This window comes from Maniola hyperantus, chromosome 16 (genome assembly GCF_902806685.2).
Source record: "Maniola hyperantus chromosome 16, iAphHyp1.2, whole genome shotgun sequence".
Lineage (NCBI taxonomy): Eukaryota > Metazoa > Arthropoda > Insecta > Lepidoptera > Nymphalidae > Maniola > Maniola hyperantus.
Genome location: NC_048551.1, coordinates 4621475 through 4634193, shown reverse-complemented (window position 1 = coordinate 4634193; position 12719 = coordinate 4621475). Strand labels below are relative to the sequence as shown.

Here is a 12719-nt window from a genome sequence, read left to right as displayed (position 1 = left end):
CTGGATCATCATTTATATGTGTATTTTGGGATTTCAGTCTAGTACAAACTAATATAAAAAGTCATCATTACGTGCCGAACGCTTCAAAGAAATTTGGCATGTACAGAGCGTGCTATAGATATGCGATCAGCTAGGGATTATTCACGTTAGACCGTGCCGGGTCTAAGCCGTGCCACGTGCGAGGCACGTCCAGTGCGAGTGATCTACGGACTTTAATTTTGTATAAAGAAACGTAACTCGAACGGGGCTCGGAAAACTCGGACAGGGCACGGTCTGATGGCGATTTCATACAAATTTCAATCTGTGGATCATCCGCACATCAGACTTGCCGCGGCGCGGCTCAGACTCTAAATGGTCTAGCGTGTACCAATACCAATTTCTAAGGCGGCGCGTAGTCGTGCGCCGGCGCCGGAGAGTAGTCGGCGCCGTGCAGCAACGATTAGGTCTGGTACTGCAGCATGGGCGCCGCCGCCAGGTTCGCGTGGTGGCCACTGTTCATCCGGAGAGCGGATAGAGATTTGTTGTACCATTCGTCTTCTGCACTCATACCTGTATGAGAAAAGTTATCTTTGAAATGATTGATACTGGTAATTATTAAGAGCTTCCGACACGGTCAAGCGGCTTGACGTCAAGCACGTAGCTTTGCTTTGCTTAATCAAGCTGCTTGATGCGCGCTTGATGCGCCTGTCAAGCGGCTGTCCGAACTTTGCGTCAAGCAAAAATATAAAATCGCATCAAGCACGTAAATGCTTGACACAATCATCAAGCAAACTTTGTAAACGGTCAAAATGCTTGCCTCGAGCAAAAATCTACATGCTTTACGTCAAGCTGCTTGACCGTGTCGGAAGCGCTTTAAAGTTTACAGACAATATTATATAAGAGCTGAAACTCGAAACGGCGAGCTTTATGTGTTCGCAAAGACCTTGTGACGTAATTCACGTTGAAAAGTACATCGACTTTAGTATACTTTATTATAGATATTGCCATGAGAGACTTACTCGTAAATGCCTACCTATTATATCGATTACAGAGCTACAATTTAGGGTCTACGAGCGTAGCATTTACCCCTACTCAATAGCTACTACATAGCGATATAGATATATAGATATACCTGAGACGTAGCGAAGGGTCGTAGCCCGTAGCAGCTCAAGACTCGACCCTCGCGTTTTCTCAAGATGCAATCTCGCCTCAGGAAATAAGATATTTGCGAAGACGCCGCGAGGACGCCCGCCAAAGTAAATGTAGTGGAAATTTTCTTATTAGAATATCTGCGGTACGATGCCTCGCTTCCATTACTCGGGCGCTTTTTTCTACGCAGGAATCCGGCTCGCGGCTACACGTTTTACGCTTTGGCGCGTTTAGTAGCTTATTCGGAATAGGCTGTTGCGAATTTCGTAAAAATGAAGTGATTAAAAATTTCGTTTAAAACGTTTTTGATAATATATTCGGATAAAATCAAGGCAAATTTAGGGATGATCTCAGATGAGTGAATTTCTCTAATCCGTGGGGATGATTTATTTCACGCCTAGCAACTGCAGGACCTACATTCGGGGCATTTTCAATACATAATTGTGTGCGGTGACAGCCTAGTGTTGAGATGACAGCCTCGTATTTCAGACGTCGGGGGTTCGATCACAGGCATGCACCTCAACTTTTTGGAGTTATGTGCGTAATGAAATATACCTTGCTTTACGGTAAAGGATAACATCATGAGGAAACTTGCACGCCTGATGAGAGTTCTACATAATGTTCTCAAAGGTGTATGAAGACCAATCCGTACTGGGCCAGCGTGGCGGACTAGCCCTTCTCATTCTGAGAAGAGGCCGGTGTTCAGTAGTGGGCCGACGATGGGTTAATCATGTTTCCTCACGATGCTTTCCTTCACCGTCAAAGCAAGTGATAGTTGCTGTAAACTCACATTACGAAAAGTTATAGAGGTGCGTGCTCGGAATCTAACCCCGGACGTCTTATAACTACTAGGCTATTACCGCGTCAATTTACTTATATAATAGAGCTTTTATATTTTATATCTTGCGTATGTTAGCTATGATTTTAAACTTTTTTCATGGTTTAACGAGATATTTTAATGCAGGTACCGGGTACAGTACACACCATGATTTATTTGATGGTTTTATTTGTCGATAGGTACCTACGTGGTCACGATGGGATAGTGCGCGAAGCGATTGAAAAGGTTCCAGCAAACAGAACAAGAAAGAGGGTAGTTTGCTACTACCCATGACAGCTCGAACTTCATCTCTCGCAGCACTTCAGTCCCGTCGTGACCACGATCCATGCAATAGGTTCGAAATATTGACAAATAAAATCATCAAATTAATCGTGGTATGTACCGGTAATCTGCATTAATATAAGTGAGCTTTGTCAGGCTTTCCCATTAGGCATAGCTAAATGACTCGTTCTCGTATAATCTCGTATGTTGTTGTTGTTGTCGAATGTTCTCGTATAAGTGCAAAACTCGATACGAAATATATCTTAAGTATATGCCGTACAAGTTAGCATGTCTTGAGTTGAGCAGCAAATTTATAATCTCCGGCCGCAAACTCAAGGATCATTGAATTAGCAAACGTAGTCGTACCAACGTCTTCTACGGTATGAATCTAACTGTATAAGTACGCGACAGGTCGAGATGGCAATCGGGGGGAGGGGGGAAGCCCCGCATGCCCGCACAGCGCTAACACGGTGCGGGCGAGCACGGGTGACGTGCGGGTGTAAACCCCCCCCCCCCCCCGATGTTTTTCAGTTTGTAGTTTTGTAGTTTCAAATATACCTACAGTAATACAGGAAAAGTTTTCTAAGCAAATTTGACTGTGAGCTGGACAACAGAGAACACCCAAAATATTTTAGGTGATTAGTTCGAGCAAGTCTAAAAACTAGGTGCACTGGGTGTTTCAGCTCTTGAATATAACACAGATACGGCTTATTTCAAAATATAATTAAAGCTGCAGCATCTTTTCATTCTAAATAATCCATTTACTTGGCTGTAGAGGTAATCAGTAAAGTCATAAAAGTCGTAAGTAGATAACAGGTAAACAGTGAATAGATTTACAACTTTTAAATAGGTAGGTAAGTAGAATAACAACTTCACTTATCTTTTAGTAAACTTAGGTACCTACCCATTACTCATTAATTCTTGAAGTAAAAAGTTTTAGTAGTAGGTAGGTACAATGTTAAATTTATGATCGCGAAATATTTTACTTTACCTAATAATTATTTCTTACCAAAAATGATAAGTAGGTACCAAAAGACGAATTATACGAAGTAATGTTTTCTACCAAGTTTAATAGTCTTCAGACCGCTTTGACGTCAATGACAAAACATTTCGCGGCGAACAAAAGGAAAGAATTCCAGCTACTTTAACAAATTCTAATTAAGTTTTTTTCGTTTTGGAGATCATCTGGCGGAACTTAGTCGTGGCTGGCAAAGACCAAGTTTTCTCATTATTATAAGGGATATTTGTATAAAACGGGGCCACGATCCGGGCCCGCAACTTTTATAATTGCCCTGACGTTCTAATAGAAAGTTGATGAAAGCTGCCGCGCGCCGGCTACCGCTCCTTGTTTTACACTTCAAACTTACATCTTAGATCCTATCTACTTAATTCAGTTTTATATTATTCATTGTGCTAGCGGTAGATATCAAGAATCGTGTAAAATTTAATAAATAGTTGTGATTTCATGCACTCATACTCAAATGAGACAAAAATAAATAAGATAAGAAACAAAAGTCTAGGAAGGTGTCTATCTTTTCAAGAGGTGACTGTGTATCCGATTTCACAGATTTCACATTATCTCCAGTTTGATAGAAATACATTACTTCACTAACATTTATTTTATAGGATCTGCTTGATTTACAATGCAATCCATATATTGCGTAACGTGAGTCGTGACACGTGGAATGAAGGAACAGCATACATGTTGTACATTTATACAGTTTATTCGTAAAAGCGCGAAGGTATTTCTAGGTAGGTAGGTATCTGCACCTCTTCATACTCTTAGCTGCCATTGTAAACGCTCACTCACCTTTCTTGGGTGTAGGTACAATGCACATGGCTCTTGCAGTTCCTGTATCACATTTACCAATCTATTATGATCGCCACTATGTACAGTTTCTGTCCAAACTAGTTACCAACAGATATAGCAGCATTCACTCACCCATAGTGTCCTGGCGCATGCCAACGGCACTCATATTGGCGCTGTGGCCCATGGAGAAGCCCTGCGGCATGGGGTACGAACCGCCGCCCATTTGCGACAGCGAGAATATGTCCTTCTGCAACTCCTCGTAACTGCCGTGGTGCTGTTGACAACAATTTCTATGAGAATATGACTATATAAGAAGTACGCACTAGAAATTACCAGCAAATTTCGATAGGAATAGGAACCAAAAACATTTGCATTGTCAGATTAGAATTCAAAAACTTAGCAGCCTGAGTCCAGTTAGAGCTGTGCCCATAATATTAGCATTTAGTAAAAACAAGGTACCCTTATTAGTTCTTTGAGGTTCGTGTAAACAATTAATGTTTGCCAATTCTCTCACTGATAGGTCAGGAGAACATCATTAATCAGTTATTTATTACGGCTAAATTGTTCCAAACTCCATTTTGAGAGACACCTAGTTACATTTTAATATCTAGTATCTTATTAGTAGAATCTGCTTTCCGAACCGGTGGTATAGTCCCTCCCAGAGGTAGCATAAGAGGCACTAGTACTCTTTTTATGAAATAAACATATTTTGATTTTTAAATCATATCCATAATTTTGTCTGCTACTCGCCAGCAAGGGAGTACCGGTCCGCGGTTGCAATTTATCACGATCAACACTTCACTAATGGGCAGGTAATGCGATGCTGAAAATATTGAAACCACGGCAATTACCACAGCGGGAAATGATTTTTAATCGTGATTATCCTCGGCTGTGTAATTTTCCATTTTCATCGTATTGCGTCTCTACTAGGTATAATAATAACTGAAAATTAAATAAACTTAAATCTAAATTAAAAGCAAAAAACGTTAAATTAAAATTAAAATTAAATTAAAATAAATCTAAAACGTCATCGAGACCACCACAGCGAGGCATTGTACCACTTTATATTATAATATTCGAGTAATTTCGTGCGAATGTGTAAAAGTTTGTTAATCAGAAACATCTGACTATGATAAAGCCGATGATAATACCTATACTTATTCCTATATTTATATTCTGAAATTAAGCTTTTAGTTTTAGCTAGAGGTATGAGATGAGAGGTAGTCTATACTTAATCGGTTTTTAAAGAAATAAACAATTATGCGCGACTAGCGTGCGCAGTTTTAATTTCAATTTAGATTTTAAAAATCTTATGAAAAATAAACTTGTTGGTATGAGATGAGGTCACCAATAATTATGACAAAGTTATTTTATTATGAATTATTATTATAATACACGAATCAACTACTATTACGTTAGAGCAACCAATTTTATTAAATTAGTGGTAGCCTTGACCTGATTTCATTAGGCGATGATGCAAGGCCACGCGAGGTATGGTTTTTTAAATTCAGATACAAGTTAGCCCTTGACTACAATCTCACTTGGTGGTAAGTGATGATGCAATTGGCTAACCTGGAAAAGGTATGGCAGTTTTTATTAAACCCATAAGTACCCCTTTGGTTTCTACACGGCATCGTACCGGAACGCTAAATCGCTTGGCGGTACGGCTTTGCCGGTTGGGTGGTAACTAGCCACGGCCGAAGCCTTCCACCAGTCCACACCAGAAATTTGGAAATTATTAAATTCCAAACCCCTGCCGTGAATCGAACCCGGGACCTACCACTAACAAGCCTACAGCGTTTAAAACTGCGCCAGTCTGCGCCAGTGTGCGGTCGTCTGGTTATATATTTGTCGGAGAACAGGAGGATGGCTGATAATTATTATTCATCTTTAGCCGACATCAGAAGGTAGTAATTAATAAGTAGGTACTTTAATCCATGTTCTTTACAAATAGTTCTCAGTAACGTATCGCACATGGAAACCATCAACATAACACAACCAGATCACCCTAACCTAACCCTACCTATGGTCGCCTCCAACCACCCCTCACAGCGACCCCTCACCTCACTCTAAACTAGCTAGCCTGAGCTAAACACTACATCGTGTGATTAGGGCGCAATTGCCATTGCAACCTCTCAATCAAATCACGACCTATTCCGCTATCTAATCATCTCAAGGTAATCAATCACAACTTCATGAACGCTCTTAAAAGGATCATTGCATTGACTCTCTTACGATCTAAACCAGATCTTATAATTGACTTCTCATTACTAATTCAGAATATCGTAATAGCTCTACCTTCTCCACTCTGTGCACATCTGCATACAGAACACCATAGCATCGTGCGCCACACGCGCCACGACTACTATCCACCCAAATAAGCGATCACAACAGAAACCAGGTAGAATGTAAGCTATTCGATCTCATGGGCAACTCATTGTCTAATCCATTTCAACATTACACGAGAGTCATCAATGATTCTTTACCAACCGGGTCATACGATTATAAAGCGGGTACTATCAAAGTTAACTTCAAGTTACTATCACACTAAACTATCACTTCAAACTAGTCATTATCTCAACTGCCGGTATATCTCCAATTACATTCTAAATTACTAGCGTTTGCAGAAATAACCTTAACGGATGTCCTTAGAATAATCTATCCACTCAGCCAAACGTTAACTCACGAATTACTCTAATATTCACCAATAATTAATATTCCATATTCGTCAAACAACTACGCGAACATTATTAATAGTGCTTTGCAGACAAAGTCACCGGATGGCACTAGATGTTACGATTTAACACAATGTACATTAGCATCGAACAATTACTGTTCTAACTATATCACAATCACCGAATTAAATATCACGATTAGGAAACTACCTACCTATCTCAAATAATAAAAATTAGCTAAGCTATAATCTGATACTTAATTAATTTAATGCGAGAGAGAATTTTGAACAATAACAAAATGCGTGCGTGTCAAAATCCAACTCTGACAACTAAAATAAAGATGGCTACCTTCCGTACAGTAAAGCTTCCTTCATACGTTTCTTTTCACGGAGTCTACAACAGTAAGAACTCTTTCAATATCGACCCTCCAATATATTAATCTGGTTATACACGGTGAAGTTTTACTGGTTGTCTTCCCGCGGCAGAATGATTTGCCCTCAGTAGTACTATCGAAATTTTGAGTTAAACTTAAAAAATAAAAATGTTTTTGTTTTGAAATAATTAAAAAAAAAATCGACAACTCAAAAGTGTGCGAAGCAATAGTAACTCCCTAGACGTAACGTGAATAGTAGGTAGGTACATCCACTCGAATCGCGCTGCCAATAAAATGAAAAAGTTTAGAGCAAAATAAGCTCTCGCGCGTATAGTGATACGGCGTAAACTAGCCTGCGCGCACGCGGTATCACTATTGGTTCGAGGTCTCATTCATTTTTTGTTTTTCTCGATTGTAAATTTGCTATTTTTGACCCTAATAATTTTTTATAGTTATAAATCGATTGTAATACATTGACAAAATTTCGCTTCGGGAAAACAACCATAAAAATTTCAGCGTGTATAGTTGGTAGGTGACGGTCTTTGTAATGTGGACCTTTTAAAGATTAATTAAGTTCTCTCTTGTCTCCGGACATCACACAAAGATTTCTAGTTTCAAAACCTGCAGAAAATTTAAGGAAGTATTTATGTACAATGTACATCATCAATACTTATAATAAAACTGTAACAGGTCAAATTCTGTACATTGAAGATATTTTGAACTTTTTTTTCGAGGGCACTCTATAATCGATACTGAACCCAAAACCGTATTTTTTTTCATTTTTGTCTGTCTGTCTGTCTGTCGGTCTGTCTGTCTGTCTGTCTGTCTGTCTGTCTGTCTGTCTGTCTGTATCACGGCCGCGCATCACGCTGAAACTACTGAATGGATTCCAATGAAACTTGGTACGATTTGAGGTCATACTATGAGGAAGAATATAGGATACTTTTTATCCCGAAATTCAGCATGGTTCCCGTAGGAGAGGGGATGAAAGTTAAAATGTATACTGAGTTGTAATTCATTAACGCGTAGTCCGATTTCATTCATTCTTTTTTTTGTTAGAAAGGGGATATTTTAAAAATTGTTCCGTAAATATTTCAAGGTCATCGGTTTTTAACCGACTGTCAAAAAGGAGGTGGTTCTTTTTTCTACATCGATTTTTTCGAGATTTCTGGACCGATTTGCAATTTTTTTTTTTAAATCAACAAATAAAGTTTTCGTGGTGGTCACATAAAAAATTCTGGATTCAACTCCTTAATCCTGATGCTGCAGGGTTACTGCCCGCCTGAGTTATCAAGATTCAGGAAGTGTTCATAGTGAATTCATATTGTAGGTACCAAGCAACGACTTTATTCTCAGACTTCAAGTCTCAACTCCTCAACCCTGATGATGTAGGGTACAGCACTCCTAAACTATAATGTTTCAGGAACTGCGGATGAAGCAAAATTATTTTAGGTACCAAGCATAGGCTACATCATTGAACTTCGGATCCTAACTCCTCAATCCTGATGCTGCAAAGTACTGAAGTCCTAAATCGTGGGGATTTTAGAATTTCTGATAGTGAATTGATATTTAAAAAAAAAATTTGAATCGACTGTTAAGCGGAACGAAGTTCGCCGGGTCAGCTAGTCCGTAATAAAAAGGTAAATTTTTTAAAAGCTCTGATTTTAATTTACAATGAAATAACCAACACTCGTGTTCTTGTATGAAAACTTCAATCCGCCGATATATTCGTCATATTAACGAATGTATTGTCTGTATGGCCGCCAGCATATAGTGTGCTGTTTGCATTATTTTGGAATTTCGATAGCAATCTCATTAAGGCCATTGCATTCGCTAATGACAGTTGCCGTTTCACCTTGAAACTAGCAATTTTTGTTTTGGCGTTTGGTTTTGACGCAATTTATTGACATTTGATCAGCTGATACTAATTACTAACACGCACTTTTAGTACTTTAACGTACTAGGGTAAAGGACTCCAGTAAATGAACGAATACGAAACCTCGAAAAAATCGGTGTACATACATTTAAAAAAACGGGCCGAATTGAGAACCATCTCCATTTTGGAAGTTGGTTACTAAATGCGAAAGTGTATCTGTCTGTCTGCTAAGGCTAATTTTTAACCCGTAAAATTAGAGAGTTCCCACGGGATTTTCAAAAAGCCTAAATCCACGCCCACGAAATCGCGGGCATCATTTAGTATTTTTTTATTATTTTGTGTATCTATATTATAGTCATAAATTATTTAATAATCAAAAAGAGCAAAAATAATGCGCGGTATTAATGATTGTTATACTTATATTTTTTTATTTAACAGGAAAACTTACAGCTAATTGGAAAAGTAAATTGATAAGAACAGAAGAAAATTGAAGCTGATGACAAGTTTCACAAATAGAATTTATATAAGACTAGCTTATGCTCGCGACTACGTCCGCGTAGACTACATAAATTTCAAACACCTATTTAACCCCCTTAGGAGTTGAATTTTCAAAAAATCCTTTCTTAGCGGATGCCTACGTCGTAGATAGATAGAAATACTTTATTGCACATAAAAAATATTACATAACATGACAAAGAAACTAAAACGAAAAAAAGATTGTATGCAAAGGCGGCCTTATTGCTCGCAGCAATCTACCAGGCAACCTTTGGTGAAAGGAGAAACTAGGTGTGTTGGATAGTACTTACACGCAATACAGAAAAATGAAGTAGTATAAAACAATATAATATAATTAATTAATAAGTACCTAACTATTTCAGTAATACATACATAACTATCATACATATACATATCTATTATAAATATCAATATATATACAATCCATAATAGTAATATATATATATATATATATATATTACTCGACTACGACGACGATAGGTATATACCTATCGTCGTCGTAGTCGTAATAGCTATCAGCATGCCAAATTTCAGCCCGATCCGTCCATTAGTTTGAGCTGTGCATTGATAGATCAGTCAGTCAGTCAGTCAGTCAGTCACGTTTTCCTTCTATATTAAAGATCAAAAAACAAAAAAAACTCGACTGAGGGAGAGAGAGAATAGAGGCAAAAGTAGTAAATGTTTGTCGTATACCGTCAATTGTAACACCTACAGTTGACGATTGATTTTTAAAAAACCTAATTCTACGCGGACGAAGTCGCAGGCATCACCTAGTAGTTTATAAGTCACTTAGGACCTTTGTAAACAGCGTCATACTTACTCATAGGCGAGCAAAATCCGACACGATTTTATTCCGAACGTAGAGGGCTGGCAAAACACCCGACATTTCTTGTCGGCGCCAACACAAAATCGGTTTTAGTCAAGCGTGCATCATATAAAATGTTCTGCCACTGGAACATCCGATTAAAATTCGGGCCCGACAACCGACAAGTGGGAACCGACTCTTACGGAAATAATCGACTGTGATAGACAAACAGACGGAAGGACGGAGCAAATCGAACCATAAGGGTTCCATTTTTAAGGTTCCGTAGCCAAATGGCAAAAAACGGAACCCTTATAGATTCGTCATGTCTGTCTGTCTATCCGTCCGTATGTCACAGCCACTTTTTTACGAAACTATAGGAGCTATACTGTTGAAACTTGGTAAGTAGACGTATGCTGTGAACCGCACTAAGATTTTCACACAAAAATAGAAAAAAACAGTAAATTTTGGGGGTTCCCCATGCTTAGAACTGAAACTGAATAATTTTTTTTCATCAAACCCATACGTGTGGGTTATCTATGGATAGGTCTTTAAAAATGAAATTGAAGTTTCTAATATATTTTTTTTCCAAACTGAATAGTTTGCGTGACACTTCCAAAGTGGTAAAATGTGTGTGTGTGTGTGTGTCCCCCTGTTACTTCTAAAATACTAGAATGATGAAACAAAAAAAAAATATGATGATATTACCATGAAAGTTTGCTTTCACCGAAAATTGGTTTGAACGAGATCTAGTAAGTAGTTTTTGATTTATCGTGCAAAATGTCGATAAAAAATACGATTGAAGTAGGGAACCCTTAGTGCGCGAGTCTGATTCGCACTTGGCTGGTTTTTACGATTATGGTACGGAAACCCTTAAAAACTCTTATTCATAAAAATTTGTATCAGCTGGTTTAATTCCTGGTAGTTTTTATTTATGGTAAAAACCTGTGATTTGTTCATTCACTTGAGTCTTTTACCCTAGAACCTGATTAAACCGACCGCCCCATATCGAAAACCAGTAAATGACATTTTTTGAAAAATCGTTATCTTATGTCATAATTTTTACTTCAATAGTATCTCCCATTATTGTAAGGAAAACAGCATTAAAATCTATACTTCCACATCCATATCTATACTCCATACCTACTTAATATTATAAATGCGAAAGTGTGTCTGTCTGTCCGTCCGTCGGTCTGTCTGTCTGTCCGTCCGTCGGTCTGTCTGTCTGTCTGCTAGCCTTTCAAGGCCCATCCGTTCAACCAATTTTGACGAAATTTGGTACAGCGATAGCTTGCATCCCGGGAAAGGACATAGGCTACTTTTTATTTCGGAAAATCAAAGAGTTCCCACAGGATTTTAAAAACCTAAATCCACGCAGACGAAGTCGCGGGCATCCTCTGGTTTTCCATATAACAGAAATTTTGATACCTCTAAAGTCTAAACCTACAGTACGCGACAGGTTGAAAAAATGGTAATCGGGGAGGGAACGCCTCGTATACCCGCACAGCTCCTGCGCTAACCCGGTGCAGTCGTGCGCCTTATGACGTGCGGGTGTACGGCGCGTCCCCTTGCCATATCCCGATTACCCTCTCAACCTGTCGCAGGCTATATATAGTAAGTGCACCTTATACAATGAGAAAACCAATTCAAAGCCTAGTAAGTCGCTGTGACCATTTTAAAAACATAACCCATGATCTAAAATCCAAATCAAAACAGTAAAGACGTTTAATAATGTATTAAAAGTAAGAATAGGAAAGGCAATAAGCTCTATAGTACGCGAGATGAATGATGAGAAAATGACAGATGGAAATCGGGGTATAAGGCCCGCACACCCGCACAGCCCCCACGCTAACCCGGTGCGTGATAGCGCGGGTGACGTCCCCACCCCGATTGCCATCTCGACCTGTCACGTACTATAGGTACATGTTAAATGTTTGCAAGGAAAATACTTTGCATACAATAATGTTTTTTCTGCATTATTTAACAAAGTCTAACTACTAGAAAATCTACTGAAAATACTTAGTCTTAAAATAAAATAAATTAAATTATCTCCCTGCGATATCGTCTGATGTCGTTTACAGGGTTTGGATTTTAGGCAGCCGAAATGTCACTGTTGACGTTATCAGAAGACCTAAAGCTTACGCTAGAACACAGAACTGTCATAATTCGTGTTCACTTAACCTAACGTCTCTCAGAGGGCTGAGAGGCAATAAATCTTTTTCTTATAATCCATACTAATAGTATAAATGCGAAAGTGTGTCTGTCTGTCTGTCTGCTAGCTTTTCACGGCCCAACAGTTTAACCGATTTTGATGAAATTTATTACAGAGTCAGCTTATATCCCAGAGAAGGCTACTTAGGCTACTTTTTATCTCGCAAGAGTTCCCAGGGGATTTTAAAAAACCCAAATCCACGCGGACGAAGTCGCGGGCATCATCTAG

The 12719-nt window shown here is 38.8% G+C and overlaps 1 protein-coding gene across 1 annotated transcript in view; it reads right to left on the bottom strand.

Annotated features, from left to right (window-relative positions):
- Positions 1-423: 423 nt before the first annotated feature.
- LOC117989434 (homeobox protein unc-42) overlaps positions 424-12719 on the bottom strand; it is a 34044-nt gene continuing 21748 nt past the window's right edge. Inside the window, exons 5-6 of the mRNA XM_069503781.1 lie at positions 4170-4311; positions 424-549 (exon numbers count right to left, since the gene is read on the bottom strand). Of these exons, the coding sequence (XP_069359882.1) occupies positions 440-549; positions 4170-4311 (252 nt within the window). The 3' untranslated portion in view covers positions 424-439. The remainder of the gene's footprint in view (positions 550-4169; positions 4312-12719) is intronic.